Here is a 21,801-nt window from a genome sequence, read left to right as displayed (position 1 = left end):
GAATGATATTAGATTCCCATGAATAGTGGGTGAAAACATGCATGGTTGAGGATGGTTTGGGTTGAAAGATTTAAAGGTGAAAGAAAAGAATATGCAAAATGCCAAAAGCATAGGGAAAAGGAATTTTAGTAAAACAAAGTTGTGGGTATCCAAATTCTTCCTCTTATTATTATTATTATTAGATTTCACATCCAAATGAGAGAAAGCACAAATGGGTTTGTTGTGTTGGTAGGGGTTTTTTAGGGTTCATGATTGTGAGAGAACCACTCTTTCTGATTTATTGTTAATGTTTATTTGTCCACCTTTCTCCAAAAACAAAAACAAAAACAAAAAAAAATCAACTTTTATATGAGTGCAGTTGGGTTAAGTCAATTTTTATTTCCAAGAAGAATTTAAAAAATAATTATTCAAGGCCCAATTTTTATGAAAAAAAATTCAATTTGAAAATTACCCACTTCCACTTAAACTTTATGTGTTAAATAATTTTAATAAAAGGAGAATTTTACCCTTTTAATTAATTATTATTTTATTTAAAATTAATCAAAATGTAATTAGTTATAAAATAATTTAAATATTATCAAATTAAATTATATTCTAATATAATTATATGTCAAATATAGTGTATTTTTCTATTAACATATGCAATTTTTTTAGAAATTATACATAGAGTTACTAATAAAATTAATTATTATAAAATATGATTGATAACTAGAATATATTTAAACCTAGGTTATGGATATAAAAGGTCGATATACGGTGGAATATGAACTAAAATAAATATAGACTGAGAACCTACATATGATTTCTATAGGATGAGATTCAACCTTGAGATTTTAAACTTCTCAGGACCTTAACATAGCCATTCAGCTATAGCCTCGTTGGTTATAAATTTATTTTTTAAATGAAAATTGTTAGTGATGATAATTATATTTTATTTTTGTTTCTTTTTAATAATTTTAATCAATTTATTTTCTATTAGAATCTTCTAAATAATGGCTACTAATTAATTTTACGTAAAAATTATTTAATAATTATATTATAAATAAAATAAAATAAACAAATAAATAATAATTTTATTAATATATAATAATCGAATAATATACAAGTTTTAGATTAACTTTAAACGAACATAAGTAAATTTATTTATAAATATAAATGAATCAAATAAACTTTTCTCGTGTTCAATTTAATTAATAAACAAGCCTTAAAATTGTACTCATATTCATTTATTAAATTTGATAAACACTAAACAGTTGATGAAGCTATATTCATTTTCAGCCCTATATATATTCATGCTACCTTAATGAGTAAAAGGTATGGTGTTAAATAATTACTACTATTAATGTGTGTTTTAAATGTAATATATAAACCATCTTCAACCTTATAATTTTAAAAATTTTGTCTGTCATTTAGGGTTAGGACTGTGGGAAGAAAATCCTAAAATAGTCAAATTTTTATTTAAATTCTTTAGAATTTAAGAAATTTTAAATTAGTATAATGACAAAGTTATATTTTAGCCTTCTAAAATTTGTAATTCAACTCTAACATCAGTGATGAAGTTAGGGAGCTGATAGGGCCTTAGTCCCCTAAAAGAAAAAAATTATTTAAATTTTTTATAATTTATAAAATTTTAAATTAATAATGGTAAAATTACATTTTAACTCTTTAAAAATAAAAAAATTGATTTTATACTTTAAAATTATAAAAATATAAGCTATTAAAATGATGAAATTGTTACAATTTAATTTCACCTCTTTTTTCTTTTTCTTTTTTGATTTTGTCCTGATCACCTCAAAAGTAATCTTTTAACTTTGATGTTGAAGAAGATAAAATGAAAATAATGGTGAAGAAGAAAAAGGAAGTTGTAAGCTAGGAAGATTAAAATCCACACATGTACAATTGTGCATGGTAAGACTGAAGACTTAAATATACGCAATTACACATGATAAAACTTGAACTTATATTCAAAACTCAATTCCTCAACCTTTCATAGGCATATATTAAGATTTAAATCCCTAAAACGCAAAAAAATTTCAAAACATTAACTCTTGCAAATAGATTCAAACACATTCCTTAGGAATTCATATTGTGCATCCTCTTTTCATAAAGCTTATTCATCCCTTATTAAACTTGGATTTTCAATATAAATGTAAACCATGTGAGAAAAATTCATTATATATACATACACAACAAGGACTAAGACTAGTTTGAATCACTATTTTATTTTTTTTCTTAATAGTAAAGAATTCATGTACCAATTTGAATAGAATCTAGCTTGATTCTAAACATAATTAATAATGGCATGTGAACGTGCAGTAAATAGATATGTTTGTTTTTTCTTTATCACGAAATTTAATAATTGTATACATTTTGCACTGACGAAATCAACCATTGAGGACTAGTAAACCGAGGGATTTAATTCTAATGAAAATCCAATAAATCCATGGGATTTATTATTTGAAGTCAATCGATTCAAAAAAAAACCCAAGAATCTATGACATACAAAAGTGACTAGCAAAAATGAATTGCAAAAAAAAAAAAGAGAGAGAGAGAGAGAGTAACATCCCAGTTATCTACAGAATCAAGTTTATAGTAATACAGATGCTATTACAGCAAAAAATGTCATTCCTATCAGTGAGGGACCAATAGCAAAAGAAGAAGATGCAATTTGAATGATAAAATTGCAAGTCCCTTGTGAAGGATTCTGTGTTGTAACCTTGGCAAGACCTTGAAAATTACAGGCCATGTCATTCTGGTTTTGCACCTGGTAGTACATGTTAAATGCGTAGGATGCGTTCCCATTCGCATCCAGGATGTTACATGAAGATCCGTAGCCAAGTGCTGTGCAATCGGAGAAGGTGCAGGCATAGTTTATGTTGTCCGCAAGTTTGCTTAGGTCATTAGTATTTGGACTGAATATACACCATTTCTGAGGAAGATATTCGACATTCTGAGCAGGGATGAGGAACCGGTTCTGATTCTGGCCTGAAAGATCAAGTGGGAATTTAGGCTGCCCGTCATACCTATAGATTCCCCAATGCCGCTCAAAGTTTCCCGGAGCAACACTCTTTACATCTTCATCTAGAAGGCCAAATAAGTACACTTCTAAATATCCTGGCCGCAAAGGTGTGCCGATGTTGCCTGCAAGTCTAGGCATGAGCCCGTTGTAAAATCTCTGAGCATTAGCTATATTGGCATTCTTGTCTCCGTCTGTGGGCCAACCGACCTCCCCAACAATAATGGTCATGTCCCCATGCCCTATAGCTCTCAAAGATGAAACCAATGTGTCAAAGTTGGCATCGAAAACGTTAGTGTACTGAATCCCGTTATCAACAATCGGGTTTCCTCCATCAAAGAAAGCATAGTTAAAGGGGAAGTCATCATTTCCATAGAGACTGAGGAAAGGGTAGATGTTTATGGTGAAAGGTGCACCGTTCTTGGCTAGAAATTCAACAATCTGTGTCATAAGTCCACTGATATCAGGCCGAAACCGACCAGCTGATGGAACAGGGTTGCTTTCTGGTGAGTTATAGACATCTGCATTCGAAGGCACGGTTGCCTTTATCGAGTCCCCAACCCCAGCTTCGTTAAGTGCATTTTGAATATTTTCAAGCGCAGGGAACGTGATGTTAATGAACGAGCCGTTGTAAGTTGTGAGAAACGGCTCGTTGCCAACAGCTACATACCTGTTTGATGACATTAAGAAATCCCACAGATTTAATAGCAAGATAAGCATATTCTTTCCTTCACCATTAACAAAACATTAAAATCATTAGCATCTTTCAATCATCTTCGTGTGAAGTCACACTTAGAATCTTCGAAACGTTAATCAAATGAACAATATGAACGTAACAATCCATTCGTTTAGTTACTATTTCATCCAAAGACAAGCTTCAAGGAAACCTTCATAAAAGCTTAAACCACGCATGTATTGAGAAATAATGCACATTGTATCAGATTCTAAAATGGTCCTTTGATGCTAAGAATAAAGGTGAAAAGGAACAGCAAATGTTGAAGGAATCCAAAGTCATCTCAGTCTGGAATATGTACCAAAGGGGATAACAAGTTGAAATTTATGTGATAAGATTCCTGGAAAACTTTTCCAACAAGAGTTCGCATCATCTGTCCCTTTTGCTTATTTTTCAAGTGGACAACATTTGATTTAAAAGAAGAAAATAAATGTGCTAGAAAAAGTCATTCCCAGTGGGAAGGTAAGTCAAACAAGAACATTGAATGCATACCAAATAAAGATGTTCTAATTGTAATCCAATTTAAGATCAATGATTAGGTTTCCCAATCTTGGTTCCAACCTAAACAAGCTGTGAATTTCAATAATAAAAGGATAAAAATAACGAAAAGGTCTCGAGTTCGAGCATTGTGGATAGAACCAACAGCTCGCGGAGAGCTTGTTAGGGTACAACCCGGCTCGACTCCGCTCTTGTGGCAAAGAAATCATCAGTAAAAAAGTTCTATAGCCCCAAGTGTCAAATTCAAGCATAATATATTGATTCTTTCAAATATAAAGAAATACTTCAACAGTCAAATGCAAAGACTTTAGATTAAGAACCAAATTTCCATAATGCCAAACTCTAACAATTTCCAAAACAAGCATCCAATTTATCAAAATCCTCAATAAAGAACACAACAATATTTTATCAGCAGCTTAATAAATCCTAGAAATTGCCTCAGAAAACCCAACAGCATTAAAAAAGATAAATCAGTAAATAAAGACCTACCAACAGATATATGATTAATATAAAAGAAGTCAAAAATTGGACTTACTTAATGTTAACACCTCCATCGAAATTATATCTTGTGACATTCCTCCTAACCCAATCTTTAGCACGTTTATAGCTGTTCATGGCAAGAAGTTGATCATTAGGAATAGCAACCATGACTTCGATATCACTTCCGGCAAGAGCATTCATAGTAGTTGAATCTGCGTCAAAAAGCTTAACTTTCTTTATTCCATTGTCTTTTAACATCTGAACCACTGTTTTTGGGGGAAGTTTATGTGATGCCATGGTACCCCAATTCACACCAAGACCATGAACACCAACACCAAACAACTGAAGACACAGGGATATTGTTACCAATATTCCTAAAAAACAAGAATTTCCCATGCTTTCTCTTTAGCCTTTTTAATGAAAAATCTTGAAAGGAACAAATAAAAGGGGATGGAGGTTAAGGCTTAAAGGTGCTTGCTTAGAAAGAAGAAGCAAGGTCTTGGCTATGGGGTTATGTAATAATGTTAAAAAGAAAAGAAAAAGGTTGTTTATCTGCTTGATCAAAAGAAAATCAAAGAAATTCTTGTGACCATAGGAGAGAAAAAGAGGGAGAGCAAGAAGCAAAAAGTGAATCTAATAAATGAAACTGAAAGCTAAGAGAAAACTGAAAAAAGAAGCAAAAAAGAATATAAAATATGAGAAAGTTTATTCTGTTTTCTTCTTCTTCTCTTTTTTGTATATTTCTCTGCTAGAAACCGTCAATTTTTTTTCTTTCTTTTTTACAACAAAAACTTTATAGAAACAAAAAGATTGAAACTTTATAGAAAATAGGAGATGGGTTTTGATGGAAACATCGAAACAGAAACCGAGCTTGAAGAACAGAGAAGAAACAGGGGAAGGGAAGAACTGAAGTGATGTTTTAGAAAAAAGGAATCAATCTTTTTGCAGACCAAAAACAATAGTTTGAAAGAGAAATTTTTTTCAAGTTGACAAATCAAACAAGATTAAAACATGAAAAGGGAAAATTATTAATCAACAATAGTTACCAAGTTGATGAAAACAAATCACAAAAAGAGAAATCTATGGATTTAAGTGTTGTTGTTTTTTCTTTTTTGTGATGGAAAATTGGGAATGTTGAAAAAAATGATTTTTTGATTTTTTAAATTTATTTTTTTGGATTCTGGTAGGAATTGTAACGGCTAATAAGTAAGAACCTTGTGCTTTGAAAATGTTTCAATGGCTCAGGGTTGATAATCTCTAGAGAGACAGGAATATAATAATAAATAAATTTAATTAATATTTGTATAAAATTATTCATTTATTATTTTTGTTCGTACAATATTATTAATTTATAAGAAATTTCAAACAAATTAAGACTTCAAACTTGCTTTTCTTATGTAGATCTTAATACTTCTTTTGTTTTGTTTTTTCTTTCTTGTCTTAGTATATATATATAGTGAAAGATTCAAAAACTCTCTTTTCTTATCTTTTTTTATTAATTTTATTTTTTTCTATTTTTCTTGTTGGATTTATTTTAGTATGCGTGGTAGAGTTACTTGTTGTTAGTATAAAAATAGCGATATTAAATGTATTGAATGTAAATGTTCGTCAAAAAGACCTTAAAAATAAAACTCTAAAATTAAAGATTAACCAAAGAATAATAAATTTAAAAATTTTATCATGTTCATTAAATATTTTATAATACTAAAGAAAATACATAATATGTAATTAATATGTTATTTGATTCTATTATTAATTTTTTAAAATTAAAATTTAATCTCAAAATATTTAAATTGAGATTTTATTTAAGAGATATTGAATTTTTAAATTGATAATTATTTTTACTAATTTGATGATAATTTCTTATAAAAACATTCCTTAAAAGTAAAAAGTTTTGATTAGTTTTATTTTTAGAATTAGATTAATTTTTATTAAATGTGTTCAATGGGCTCTTCAAGAAAAGATGAAAATTTTGAAGAAGAAAAAATTTTACAAAAAAAAAAAAGAAAAAAAAAAGGGGGAAATATCAATTCATGACAAAAACGGTGACGTTTAACATAAATTGCTTAAAGTTTAGGTTGATGACGTGGACCACTGACAACCCACGTTTACTATGCACACCCTCCTATGTATAGTACCCAAACCAGCCGGTTATACATGTTTTTTAGTTTCAAAAAAGTTACGGTTAAAATACATTTCAAGTTGTTATATTTTTTTGTAAATTTAAAATTTTGTCCATTTAGCTTTTATTTTAAAGAATTTAATCTTTGATTCATTAAAATCGGGTTCATTACAATATTATTTTTTGTTACATAGTTAGCAAGTATTATCTTATTTCAAAATATCATATCAAAAATTTAATAAAATAATTTTTAACCAGAAATAGAAGGACAAAATTTATGAAAAAGAAAAAGGACTAAATTTGAAAAGTAATGAAAAGTAGAAGAAGTTAAAGACAATTTAACCAAAGATGCTATTTTGTATAAAATAATAAAATATTAGAAAAAGTTTTTCTTTTTATAGGGATTAAAATTTTGGTTTGCAGATAAAGTTGTAATTTTTAAAATTTGATTTATGAGAAGGTCGGTCACCGACAGAGTTGCATCACACATAGTAAGATGGAGAGAGGTTGTCTCTTTTCGAGATTGCGAAAAGATAATGGGAAAGTTTTTCGTAATTTGTGATTTTCTTTGGGTTTTCTAAGAGATAAAATGAATATTAAAATAATTTAATCCATTTTAAATTTTATTATTTATTTTATTCATAATTTATATGTATTTTAAAGATGAAAATTTAAACTCTAGAAATAAAACATATTTAATGAAAAAATTTATTTATTTAATGTTATAATAATAATCTATTTAAAAGGTATTAAATATTATTATGATTTTTAATATCTTTATATAAAATCTGCAAAAAATCAAAAATAAATTCACAATATCTGGACTTGTACTCAGGATATTAATTCTCAAAGCTTTAATTTGTCATTTCAATTAAATTTTAATTTTTATATAATTTCACTCGCATCATGACCATGTCACAATCAAATGAGAATTTTTATAGACACAAAAAGAGTTACAAGGAAAAATAGGCTTTAGCTCGTCTTAAAATGGCTAGAAATACAATTTTCGAGCTATAAGAGAAGTCCATTTTAATGATCTCTCCTCTATTGACCAACATGAAAGCAAAGGGAGGCTCAGATTGATACTCTTGTCGGACAATAATCAGTGATAAAATTTTTAAAGGTGAAATTAAATTATATATTTTATAACTGTAAAAATATAATTTTATTATTTTAATAATATATATTTTTATATTTTATAATTAATAAAAGAATTTTGAGTAGAATTGTTTATTAGTTGAGTAATATTATAGGTCAATGCCCATTTTTAAGTCAACTCGATTGGGTTTGTTGGTTTGTTTTACTTCTTAAAATATTTAATATTTTTAAATATTAACATTTTAATGTTTTATAATTAATTAAAATTTAAAATTTTTAATATTTAAAATGAATTCAAATTTAATTGATTGATCGAAAACTTTAAAATCATTATTCAAACCTAACCCAAATCAGATCCATTCAAGTCACCTGCAAAAATTTGAGATTATTTTCAAAATTAAAAATAAGTAAAAATAATATAAAAATGAAGATCCAATCCTACAAGTTCAGGGTTATTGTTATTTTTTTATTAACCACATTTAGTGCCAATGCCTCAATAAAAATAAGCAAGAAACGTGATAATTAATGCAAACTAAAATAATATAAATGGCTTCATTTGTCATACACTTTTATTCACATAAATATCATATCTATAACTTATAATATTTATCATTTCTCAATAATCATATAAAACATTTAATATTATAATAATACTTAATGAATATTGCAAAAGTTTTAAATATAATTAGATAATCAGTGGCGAAGTTAGGGGTTGACAGGACTGACCCTTAAAATAGAATTTTTTATTTAAGTATTTTATAATTTATAAAAATTTTAAATTAGTAATAATAAAATTACATTTTGGCCCTTCTAAAAATGAAAAAAATTGATTTAATCTTTTAAAAATTATAAAGATATAAACTATTAAAACGGTGAAATTATATTTTTACTATCGTAAAACTGAACAATTTAATTTTGACCTCCCAAATTTTTTTAGCTTTGCCCCTATTTTACTGCAGGTAAAAGAAAATATTGTATGTTAAAAATATTTTATTTTAAGATTTATTTAATAATGAATATAAGCGAGTAGTAATGAATTTGTAATTTAATAATATTGAACACATATTTAATTTTTGAATTTGTAATTGTGTTATTTTAAGGTGATATAAAATACAAAAAGATAGAAGTGTGATCATAATAATATTAATTATAATTTTAAAAAATAAATATTTTGTAATTTCATAACTGAGTTGGTGGCATTAACTCAATAGAATACTTACCTATATTCTAGATATTTAATGAATGTATGATAATGAAATCATTAATTTTAAACAATAAAATGTCACATCATAAAAAACAACTATAAACATAACAAAAACTAGAAACTCTAAGTGTGGGAAGCTACGTATTTAAAACACAGAGGTTAGATTAAAAATAACATATAATAAATAATGAAACGTAAAATTTAAAACTAACTAATAATAACGCATGAAATATGTACAATATTAAAATGAAATACGATAGATTAAATTGTGAGTAAAATAAAATTTAAACACGTTAATACACCATATTAAAAATACTAAATGCATTACAATTTTTTCTATCATGGTTGTGACACTAACTCAATCAACAATATTATCAATATATATACAATTGATGAGTAATAAAGTATGCATAATACAATTAAAATGTAAATATCATGTTGAAATAAAGTTTTGGTTTAATCTGAAGTTAATATTTTATTGATGTAAATAATACAGGTTCAAATCCAATTACTTGGAAGTTTTTTATCGAGTTTTTTTAACAATCTCATTATAGGTTTTGATCGTTTTTGTTATTTTTGACACAATGCCTAGAATTACTCATAACTCTTCTTTAACTCAAAAATAGGAGGATAATACATTTCGGCTCACTCGAACCTATTTCATCTTTTGTATTGACAATAATATTTATGTCAATCGAGCTAACACTCACTCAATTTTATTAAATATATATAAATATAAAAGAATAATAATTTGAGATGAGATGGGATGGGATTGAAATGAAATGAAGAGTAAAGGGTGGGAAAGGGTAGCTGTTTGGTAGTTAGTTGGCACAACTCATTGGCAGTTGCATTTATTCAATTTTGGATAATGGCTTTAGCAATTTTTGCACCCATTTTAACATCTACTTCCCATTCTACCCCCAAAACCATATACATATAAATTACATACGGTAATATTAAATACTATTATATGCTACAAAAATTAATTAAATTAGCCGATTTAGTCTTAGTTTGATTAGTATGAGTATTATTGTCAATGTAAAAAGACATGAATTTGAGTGCGCTGAATGTATTATCCTTCTATTTATAAGTTGGAGAAGAACTATGAATAATTTTAGTTATTGTATCAAAACAACAAATATGACCTATACACAAAAAAAAAATTATAAATAGTTTTTGAGTTATATAGCAAAAAATATGTTAATGCATAAAAATTTGAAATATAAAATACTATAAGCATAAAATATATATAAATAAGATACAATTATGTTAATTATTAATAAAATAAATATGTTTTTTTTTTTTTGAGAAAATTCATAGGGGATGGGAGACTTGTCTGCCCCCATTTATTTTCCTCTATGAAAGGAAAAGAAGCTTGGGGCTGCTTCTCCTTTTCAATCCTAGCCAGAGGCCAAAACCCAATAAGGTTTTAGTTTTAACTACAGTTAAGATTTTGACAAGTTTAATCGTATAGGTTATAATTTCGTATTGTGGAAATTATGTGTGGATTTATATTTTGGGGTTTACTTTAGTGGTCAAGAATTATTTATTCTGTTCGGGTTCGAGCTTTTAGGGTAGTAAGTGATAGATTTTTATTTGGACAGTTCGATGTAGTGTGTGTACGATATAAAAAAAATAATGAGTGAATTCATTTCATATTTATTTTTATTTAAATCCCATCAAATATAGGTTATGTTCGGAGATATTTTGATTATCTATTTATTGTGTTTTATAATACTTATTTCGAACGTATAGTAATTATATTTGCAAACAAGAATATACTTGTATGTATTACCTAAAACAAATTTTTTTAAATTAAAAAAGAAATACATAAATCCATCACATATTAGTGTCATCCTCTCCTCTTTACATCTCACTCAACCTTTTCATTCCCAATTTTGATGTGGGGGTCCCTTATTCTTTACTGGCTACCTTTGTTGAGCTTTTCAATTTCATCCAAATTTTCAAATATCATAATTCTCACATTTTCTTTTATATGATATTAAGGAACAAGAGTGAAAAGAAAGGAAGGTTTTGATCATATCTGCTATTTTTAACACAATACTTAAAACTATCAATAATATCTCCTCAACCTATAAATAGGAGAATAATGCACTTCAGTGCATTCGAACCCATGTTCTTCTGCATTGACAATAATATCTATGGTAATTAAGCTAAGACTCGATCGACCCAAACAACATATCTAAAAGAAAAAAAAGGGAAGGTTTTGATAAGTTTTGGAAGGTGTTGATTATGTGGATCCACATCATTCTCCATGTTGAAATAAATTTCCTTAGATTATATTACTTTATTGGTCCACAACCTTTCTAGTTTTCATTTCCAAATTATTCATTAATTTAACCTAATTCTGATTCAGATGGTTGTAGATAAATACAACAAATGCTTTCACATTGATTGCTTAAACAGCAAATTACAACTCCACCCCACCATAATTTCTTAAGAATAATCATGGTTGAAAATTTAACAACATAAAGTTAATTTAATTGGTTCAATAAAAAGTTAAAACTCTAATTTTGTCTCTAGTCTCTATACTTTTAAATTTTTGAAATTTGGTCCTCTGCTTTTAAGTTTAAGAATTTAGTCCCTTTATTTTAAATATTTAAAATTGTAACAGAAGGTAAATAAAATAAATTGTAAAAAAAGAAGTAAATAAATAGATTAAAAACTTTAGAATTCTCAAAATTGATATTTAAAGTTGAGATAAATTTTATTAGATATAAGGTGTAGCAAATTAAGAAATAGATTAAAGGTTTGATAAAATAGTGACTATGTAAATATATGTATTATCACATAAATTCCACTAAAATACCTATTGTCATTTTTAAATGAAAGTGAATAATCTTTTACTCTTCTTCCGAGTTGATTTTATTTATATATATTTATATTGTAGATAAAGATAATAGAATTATTAATTTGATAAAAAGAAAAGTTAACCAATAAAAATTAAATTAAAATTTGAGAAGAACAATCATTTTAAGATTCAACCGTTAAATTGTGAATGTTGATGCTTGTGTCAAAAAACTGTTGTTTCTTCGTCTTTGTAGTCTTCAAAAATTCTATCAATGCTTACTTGTCTAGAAAACGAAACAGTCTCGATCTTCTTCATTTTCTTAAAATAGGAAAAAATACTTCATTAACAAAATTCACATTCAAAAAAGTCCAATTTGTCTTCAATTGATCTTTACTACAACTCAAAAATTGAAAATGAATAAGTAAAGAAAAACAAAAAAAACTTACATGAACAAAAACAAAGCTTAAAAATACTAGGATCGATAAATGTGAATCTAGTAAAAGACAAAAAAATCTATGGATTTAAGGGTTTTTAAGATGAAATCACAAATAAAGAGAAGAAATAATTTACTCTTACTGTTATATTAATAAAAATAAATTTAATATACTCATTTTGTCCCTTTATTCAATTTAATATATGTATAGAATATGAATTTACATTAAACAAGGAATAATTTAAAATTTATAAATAAATAAATTAGCATTTTTAAAAATATCTAAATTACTGTTATTAAATTTTAATGTCTAAATTATCCTATTGATTTTTTATACAACCTAAAATACCGTTACTAAGTTTTGATATTGATTTCGAATGCTCCCTTAGGAGCTAATTTTATATAATATATAGATTAATAACCTTGTTGTCAGATTTGTATTAAATTTATTATTAGTTGGATTTTCATTTTTTAAATTGAAACTTGAATATTAAAATGTCACATATTAAAATTCAGTACAAAATTCTTGAAAATAGAAACAAAAACTTAATTGCAAAAGTTCAAAGAATATGAGGAGTGACGGCATAATTAAACCAAGTTATATGATTGTTGGATACACATAAGTAATGATTTTTACTCTTATTAAAAGACATAATAAATACTTAATCCATGTATTATTTATTTTAAAACCAATTGAAGATCTCAGCGGCATTTGAGTTTCTAAAAAATTATTTCCTCATATTAAATATTGAAAGAGGCTCATCGTTGTTTGAAAAATGAATCAATAATTTAATCAGAATAAAGCTTAAACGTGTGAGACTCAACTTTGTCTTTCTTGTTTCTGTTTTTAAACATAAAACATACATCATAAAACAAATAATGTGAAGAAAAACTTTATTTAAATGTTAACAAAAATCAATTGACCAAATGAGCATGCATGATAGCAACGCTAACAAACCTTCTACCACTTTACCTTTGTTTTATTACTTGGATAAGTTTTGAATAGCGTTGATAAGTTGATTAAAAGCATTATTTTTGGGAAAAAGTATTACTTTCAAAAGAAAAGGATAGAAAATACCCTGAAAAAGGGAAACAAGGAGTTGGTGGATGAGGTCTACATGTTGAAATCTCGCTATAACAAATTGAAATCTTTTTAAGGATAAGTATATACTATACACTTAAGCCCCTACTCTCTTATTTTTAATTTTAACTTCCAAAAAAATCCTACTACCCCAATGTTTAAAAGGTGAACCAAATAAGAATGAAACTACTCAACATCATACATTACACAGCATAAAACCAAACATTTGTCAAATATATTGAAGAATATAGAGAGCTTTCTTGCAAGATATTTATCTACTTTTATTGAATAAATCAAAGAATAAGGATGTCTTTAGTTACAATGTAGGCTTCCTTTAACAAAGGGGGCTTTTTTAAAATATTAGGCTATTCAAATAATACAACTTTCTGATTCAATTAAAACTGAACCTGAACAGATAGAAACAAAAATCAAATCTACATTCATATTCCAATGCCTGAACATCTATATATATTCTATATATATATATATATATTTAAACCGCAAGTATCCTCAAGCTAAAGTCCAAGAATTTATCAACATCATACATACCGTACCCACTTGAGCTAGTGAATCAAATATAAACCGAAAGTTAAAACACATTCTATTTGATCCCAAAGTTCTTCACTAATCCAAAGATTTGATACCAATGTTCCCCACAAAATGTCTTTCATTTTTTTTTTCTGTTTAAATGCAATATAACCCAAATGATGCCAATAGATTAACAAAGACTGCTACCAATGTTCCCAATATCTTTCGTTGTAATGAATTTCAACAGAACTAATATCCAACAAAAAAGGCATAATTGGAAGATGAACCGTCTAATCAAAGCTTGACATCTCATCTCATCTTCATCATGAGGCTTTTCCAAAAAGTTGCAATGAAATTTCCGGGGGTGACAGAAACACAACTTACATTACGTTTCAGCAAATAAGTTCATCTTCAAGATAGTTATACTCAAATGTGAACTCCGTCTTAATTCTCTGACACCTGAAAAACAGCATCACGCAACATTAGCATAAAAACAGATAGTTTAACTGAAAATGTGATTCAGCCAGGCAGGTATTACGTTAGGACTTGGGTGTATCAGGTATGGGAATGCATCAGACACAAGTATAGTAAGATCTTTTAAGTTTTTCATATACTTGGAGAAACCTTGGAGGTCATATCTCCATATCCGTATTCAGAAATGAGTGTCGGACATGGATAATTCTATAAAATGAAGAATCCAAGCAACATAACACAGGTATATGATGCTTTTTGAAATAAATGAGAAGACTATCCTTCCATGCCAACAACTTACCATCCATGTTGGTGTTCATCATTTGCTATGTGAAAATCAAAGTATACATAGGTTCCCTGTTCAAATTCATCAGTGGCGATTTTTGGTTCCTCATGCCGCTGAAACCATGTGTTGTATTTTCTGTGGTATCTCCAAGACTGCTTCTTCAGTTCCTTTGCGGCCAGATATTGTTGGTACGTATTCTGCACAAAATTTTACAAGTCGGAGAGCTCAACTGTCACCAAGTTCTATTGCAATAAAACACACACACACAGGGCAAGAGATAGAATAACCTATTTACCTGCTGATAATAAAATGCAAAGAACAGTGTATCAGTGCCAGTGCCATAGCCATCTAAGCTTATGCGTTCCCAGAATGCAGGATTATTCACAATCGGTGCCTGAACTTGAGGGTAGCTAGCAGGTGTTGCAGCAGGGTGTTTCTGCAAAGTACAAACAGATAACAAATATAAGAACCTACACTTTTGTTGTTTCTTGGAAAGTAAAAAAAGAGAGATGATTATCGGAAATCCCATACTGGAGTGTAGCTCCTAGCACGTTCTGAGTCTTTAGGTTGGGGAATTTTATAGTATGCAGCCTCAAGCATCTGCAAATTGTATAGTTGATCATGCATTCCTCCAGTATTCATTGAGACACTGAGGTTGTCACCAATGGCACCAAAATCAGTAACACTTCTCCTGCCAATAACGCCAAGACCACTAGAAGACTGGTTAGATTGTAAGGGTTGCCCAGGAGAAAGATCAACATCCCTAATAACTTGAGCAGGTTCTGTCAAGGAGCCTGACACAGCAGCCTGCAGTGAAGAACCATTCACAGACCACTCACGTCATCTTCATAACTAACAATTTATGCAACCAACATTCACCTAAACCCACACTCTATCTAGAAAACAAACAGTTTTTAAACCTAAAAGAAAATGAAACTATTACTACTACATAAATTCAGCCAAACATCGCTTTACTCTACCTAGTCAAACCCATGCACATGTAGTTTTACAAAACAATGACATATGATAGAGGAAATACACAATCAACTAACTGGACCATCTGGATTACCAAATTAAGTGACAAAGTTACTGATGATTCTAACAGAAGATAGAACATGCTCGCACAAACAGTACCACACCAGCTATAATGCCTAAAGCATACAACCTTAAGAGGTATTCAACATACCGGAGAATCAATTGCATACTGAGTTTTCATCTCATCCTCGTTCAAGAGATTCTTGGCAAGCCCAGAAGTTGGAACAGCTTCAGAATTTGAATCATCAGGTAAATTGCGCGGTTGTTGTTCCTCAACTTTTGCATTCCCAATGTCTGCATATATACTAAGCTCTGGTCAAGACATGGTAAAAGAACACGAAACGCTCAGCATACAACAGTAAAGCAATCTGCTACTTTCCTACATGAGATATATGGCCACTCTGATAACAAGTATTCTAATGATAGCTTATTCTATTCAAATATGTTGGAAAAAATTATTCCATCCATTGCTCCATAAAACATTTTATTGTAGGAAAAACAAAAGTTATTCTCCTTGAAAAAGGTTCCCTTGGAAATTGTTTTCTGAAAAGAGCTGGATTTACTGTGAAACCATACATACAATAGCAAAAGCTCAAAAGAAATAAATAGAAAAACCAGGAGCAAGAAGAAGTGCATAATTGGGCAGCCTGCTACTCTATATACAACAATTTAGTTTTAATGAGCCTCCTTCATTGCATGCACTCATAAAATTAGATGATATGAGATCCCTCACAAATCCCTCAAAGAGCCAATGCTTCAGAAAGAATAAGGTCCAAAAAGAAAATCAAGCAAACTGAATGTTACCCCCATCCTTTGGAACATTTGTTGCCAATGCCTGCTGACTAGACTGTTGTTGGATGGGATTTTGTTGCTGCTGTAAGCTGGCAGCTGTTACACTATTAAAACCAGGTGCTTGGCCACCAAGTCCTAGACCCGATTGGATAGAGAGTGAAGAGCTTTGAGAATTGAACTGCCAAAATAAGATCATAAAAATATTATTTACTATTTGCTTTCATGACAGAAAGCTAACCAGGTTCCCACAAGTTTGCAGTGCATAGATATTCATGTGTAATATGAACAAGCAACAGAAACCTAGATTTGCATTGAACTTTGTAATAAGTTGAACAACTTGGTTCACGAAAAGGAATTCATTTAAGAAACAGAACCTGCTGCATGAGTGGGGCTTGTTGTGCAGAAAAATGCTTAAGATTTCCTCCAGCGAGAGGAGGCACACCAAGCAGGTTGCTATGGCCTTGTTGCTGCACTTGTTGAAGCCGTTGCAAATATTTTTCCCTCATATCAGGTGCTATCTCAGTTCTTCCACGAAACTGCCCCTGAACATACAAATGCATTAGCAACTATATTGAACATGAAGAATGTATAGCACGGGTACAGTCACCTGACAGACTAACATACCGGGTCATTTTGATTCTGAAAGGAGCTTCCAGGCCTCCACTGCATACCAGAAACCATTGAAGGGGAAAAAACTCTGCCAGGTATTCCAGCAGATTCACTAGGATTACTAGAATCAACAGATGCACCTCCATCATTAGCCTTGGCTGTCTGAGGCAACATCATTCTGTTACTGAGAGGGGATACCAAAGATTGCACCATGCTACTGTTCCCAGGTCTTTCATCAGTCCCCAAAATAGTTCTTTTTGCCATGTCAGAGACTGAAGGGACCACACCAAGGGTTCCATTGCCAGAAGCCATACTTCCAGAAACAAGGGGAATACTAGATGAAGGCTGACCTGAGAGGCCTCCTCTAGCAATGCCTCGTACACCAGTATCAGTAAGAGATGGAGAAGGCCTACGGCCAGGGAAGCTTGTGATATCTTCTTCTTTTGTAGCATTTGGCAAATTTACAGGAGATGAAGGATTGGTGGTGCCTGTGTTTTCCAAAACACTTCGAGCAGAACTTGAACCTGGAAGAACAATTGGAGGTGTTGAAGTACCAGACAAACTATGAGGTGAAAGATTCAGTGGAGCAGGGATTGGATGGCTTCCACACGGTGTTGCTATAGCAGAAGTAATTGCGCAACTTTTCGAAGGTGGAGTCCTTGCTACATCAGAATTACTATCCTGGGAAGCTGTATCTTCTGCATGCTCCAGGGGGGAACTAACCTGCTGATTACATTGAGTCTTGATCATTTCTTGTACATCAATGTGAGCATCAAGCCAACAACTAATGACGGAGTAACTTATATAGGTCAACCAACATACTTTTATACATGTGACTACATCATTAAATATCCAACAGATGGAGAGAACAGAACACCTACCGGCAATTGAGATGTTGATGATGCCAAAGATGGCTTCAATCCAAGAATCGGTGCAGCCTGCCAAACATTAAAATTTCATTTTCTAAGTTATTTTCCATGAAAGAAGCCATTTCATTAATTTTCTGTTAAAATATCACTTAAGAACCCATTTGTTACATTGAAATCAGTGAACACCATAACACAAGATAAAAAAGGCCTTTTTTTTGGTCAGTTAAAAGATGGTTCAAGTACAACTTTTAAAAAAATTAATAAGCAAGTAACAGCATGTCTCAGTAAATCACAATTTCACAAGAGAAAACTGATTTGAATTGGGTTCTACAAGGCATGGTACTAGAATCTTCAAGCAGAACCAAAATGGGAAAAAAGAATACAAGATTTTACCTTGGAAAGAGGACCAATAGCAACCAGATCTTCAAGAGCATCCACTTTGTCTAAAGCTAAAGAGTTGTAGAGCTCATCAACATCACTAAATTCATCAAAGTCCTCCTACACAAAAAATCAGGAAAGATATGCATATTTAACAGTCAAAACCCACGAAAATGACCCAAAGAGATCATATTGCTGATGCTATTCTTATGAAAACAAATGATTTAGAATTAAATGGAAGATCCTTTCAACACCCAAAATTGCAATAAAGGAAACAAAATCATAGAACAAAACCTGATTACGTTCAACATAATCGTCCAAGAAGTCTTTCACATCATTGACCTGCTCTGGACTCAATTCATCATTATCCAATAATCTCAAAATCAATTCTAACTTCATTATATGAGCTTTGTGTCGGGTAATTGATGTCTCCAAATGTGTCTGAAGGGCAAAAACAACAAAAGGAAACAAAGTTACATCAAAACAACATACGTAGTCTCAAAATGTATTTTCTCGTTCAGTTCTACCAGTCTAGGTGGTTTCGTCTTCCCTTTCTTCACAGAAAGCCCTTCAATCTCAGCTTCAAAACTATCAATCTGGGATTCCAACTCTCCAACCTGCTCAGGGAAGGAGTTCACATTACATGCTAGTTTCGATTCACTAGGCATAAGTGCCTCCAAAACAACATTATATACAGAGAGAAGTTCCAGGCTAGTGGAAGTTAAAATGATTTTTTTTTTGAAAAAATACAACAGAAAAAAAATATTATGGGTATAACCAATGAGTTGCAGCATTTAAGACACAAGCAAGAAAAGGGGGCAGAAAGGTTAGATTTCATACCACATTGTTCAACCAATCCCTTGTCTCTGATTTAGCCTTCTCCTTTGGATCCTAAAATGAAATTGATGCATTACAGATAGTAAAACAAAATGAACAATACCGAGACTGCATGTTTCCAATCAATATTAATATCATCAAGTGAGGTGGAAGGTTTCAAGATGTAAAGAATTATATAAAAAGCTAGCCAAGATGTAAGGAATACGTAGGGAAAAGAAAAAGGGGTTCAATCTTGTATGTTTTACTACCAACACAAGCCCACAACTATTTTTGACTAAGATGGTTGAATATCAAACAACAACAAGGTCAAGTATAAAATTACAACAAATAGAGGTCTGTACTCCACTCTATCCCAGAATGAACCACTAGTTTTCTATTTTAGAACACTAACAGGTAATCATTTTGTTATGAGTGCAATGGCACAATATAAATCCGTACAGCAGACTCCATGTACAGACAAAAGGCTTAGTTATTCCTATGTTACCTAAAACACAGATCTGTCTGGTACGAGGAATGAAAACGGTAGCACAAATTGCTAATTGTTTGGAACATAATTCGATAGGGGTAGTCTTTTTTGGTTCGTTTAGTAGGAACAAAATATGATTTTTTGGTTCGTTTATTAGGACCGAAATACAATTTATCAGTACATTAAAAGTTTTTATAATACATATTTCATCTTAATTAAAATAATATAAAAACATATTTTATAAATAAATACAATTAATTTTCATAAATTTATTGATAAAAAATTATAAAACCATTTTATATTTTTGAGAAATATAACAATAATTATAGCTTAACGCAACAAACAAACCATTTATCGACAATCTTTAAAGGAAATAAATTGATAGAAGCACAACAATTTTTAATACTTCGTTTAAAAAATAAATAAAGAAAGAATACATTTATTATTCAGTGGCTTCTCTGGTTGAAGCCCTCTTCTGTATGCTCGATTCATTGAATTGGACCGCAAACAATTGGGATCGATCGATCAAATTTGAAAAATACAGCATGTAAAGTGATTAAGGTAACTCTGGTTTATTCTTATAATTCATTAATAGATAATAAAACAATCAAGAGCTATGCATTGCATGGTGCTTACAGTTTTAGGCTGTTGACCCAAGCCTTCTTTAGAGAATGCTTTTGTCTTAGTCTCTTTTTCACATATCTTAAATCTTTCCATTTCACGCTCAATTTGTTTCCGAGCATCCACCAGGGCCTGCTCATAAGATGCACTAACCTATGTTGACAGAAGTCAAAAGCAGAAAAGAACAATCCTCAGTTTCAAATCAATAAGAACAATTATCGTAATAATAAAAATCTTAAGCATCACTAGAGGTAAAGGTGATTCACAGCACCACATAAACACAGTGTGAAAACAGTAACAACTAACAAATGCAATTACAAGTACAATTACAAGAATTATTTGATGAAAACATACTGAATCAAAACAATCGCTTAAAGAGACAAGGGATACAAGTAACGAACTTTTTTATCCTTGATCTCACTGGACTGAATCCATGTCTTGATCTGGTCCCTATACCTTTGCAGCTTCTTGATTTCCTTCTTCAAGTCTGCCTCAAACTTTTCCTTCTGATTCGCATTATCAGTATCATAAACCTAACACAACATATGCGATTTTTCACTATAGATAAACTAAGAGTCGAACGAAAAAAAACATCATTCGATTCTTCGACACGTCTTTCTTCCTTTTTAAATTAAGAAAAGGAATGGAAAACAATCTAAACATTAATCGAGAAAATCAATAAGCCAAATTTAAAATAGTTCAAGAACACTTCAAAAGAGACTATAGTCACAGCAATGTTCGCTTCAATTTCACAGGAACTAAAACTAGAACTATCATTTAAGCGTCTACTTCCCAGCATTTCCTCGGAAACCAAACAGAACAGGTAAAACAAAAAAAAAAAGGAAAAGGAAAATGAAAAGGCATATTGCATTCATGAAACTTCAACGGAAACCTTGTTCCAGATGCTATCGAAGACATCAACGCCTTCCTGGACCTTCTTCAGAACACGATCGATTTCTCCTTGAAGCTTGCGACTCGCTCCCATTCCGGAATCGGAATGTTTCGAAGGCGAATTACTGAGAACTTATTTCAAAATGATAAAATGAAAAAACCCTAGCAATGATTGATTTTTCGATTTTACGCGTCGAGTGAGAATTTCCGTTACCCAGCTAGTTTTAAGAGCGTTTCTCACTTACAGAACACCAAACATAAAATCCTAAAACAATTAATAAGAAGAAGACGGTATATATATCGGGATTCGGGAGTGGGAACATTGGAGTCCCATACGGCATCGTTTCGATACAAAAAAGGAAAGACTAAATTAAAGATGGGCCGAGCCGTTTCATTACAGAAAGCCCAAACACTTCTAACTTTTCTTTACTTTTACCAATGAATTAAAAGGAAATAAATTAGCGATTTTTTTAATTTTCTATTTATTTTAATTTCATAATTAACCTTGAGAAGACATATTTTACTCATTTAAATTTAATGA

General features: G+C 30.2%; 2 protein-coding genes across 3 annotated transcripts; both read right to left on the bottom strand.

Annotated features, from left to right (window-relative positions):
• Nucleotides 1-2,391: 2,391 nt before the first annotated feature.
• LOC108472398 (glucan endo-1,3-beta-glucosidase 8) lies at nt 2,392-5,990 on the bottom strand. Its single transcript, XM_017773905.2, has 2 exons — nt 4,783-5,990; nt 2,392-3,686 (listed from the first exon to the last, which is right to left on the bottom strand). Exons 1-2 carry the CDS (start codon nt 5,121-5,123, stop codon nt 2,588-2,590), a joined length of 1,440 nt encoding a protein of 479 aa, XP_017629394.1. The 5' UTR covers nt 5,124-5,990; the 3' UTR covers nt 2,392-2,587.
• A 7,743-nt stretch (nt 5,991-13,733) lies between these two features.
• Nucleotides 13,734-21,579, bottom strand: LOC108473762 (uncharacterized). 2 transcript variants are annotated; one of them, XM_017775501.2, is made up of 16 exons: nt 21,262-21,579; nt 20,771-20,902; nt 20,385-20,522; nt 19,286-19,336; nt 18,973-19,062; nt 18,740-18,886; nt 18,461-18,565; nt 18,080-18,136; nt 17,214-17,921; nt 16,964-17,131; nt 16,602-16,767; nt 15,949-16,091; nt 15,294-15,569; nt 15,058-15,198; nt 14,778-14,959; nt 13,734-14,464 (listed from the first exon to the last, which is right to left on the bottom strand). In XM_017775501.2, the coding sequence occupies exons 1-16, from the start codon at nt 21,352-21,354 to the stop codon at nt 14,398-14,400; spliced, it is 2,664 nt and encodes an 887-aa protein (XP_017630990.1). In that variant the 5' UTR covers nt 21,355-21,579; the 3' UTR covers nt 13,734-14,397. The 2 variants fall into 2 exon arrangements, with proteins under 2 accessions (XP_017630990.1, XP_017630989.1); XM_017775500.2 differs by having other exon boundaries at nt 17,214-17,924; nt 21,262-21,556.
• Between the last annotated feature and the right edge of the window lie 222 nt (nt 21,580-21,801).

Source organism: Gossypium arboreum, chromosome 11 (assembly GCF_025698485.1).
Source record: "Gossypium arboreum isolate Shixiya-1 chromosome 11, ASM2569848v2, whole genome shotgun sequence".
NCBI classification, from domain to species: domain Eukaryota; kingdom Viridiplantae; phylum Streptophyta; class Magnoliopsida; order Malvales; family Malvaceae; genus Gossypium; species Gossypium arboreum.
Note: the sequence above shows the minus strand (reverse complement) of the source record. Positions and strands in the feature narration are given on the sequence as shown.

Coding starts and splice junctions, on each gene's coding strand:
- LOC108473762 (XM_017775500.2), bottom strand. CDS start 21,354: ATGGGAGCGAGTCGCAAGCTTCAAGGAGAAATCGATCGTGTTCTGAAG. Junction 16,768..16,963: donor AAGCCCCACTCATGCAGCAG/GTTCTGTTTCTT, acceptor TTATTTTGGCAG/TTCAATTCTCAAAGCTCTTC. Junction 15,199..15,293: donor GTGCTAGGAGCTACACTCCA/GTATGGGATTTC, acceptor TGTACTTTGCAG/AAACACCCTGCTGCAACACC.
- LOC108472398 (XM_017773905.2), bottom strand. CDS start 5,123: ATGGGAAATTCTTGTTTTTTAGGAATATTGGTAACAATATCCCTGTGT. Junction 3,687..4,782: donor GATGGAGGTGTTAACATTAA/GTAAGTCCAATT, acceptor GTCATCAAACAG/GTATGTAGCTGTTGGCAACG.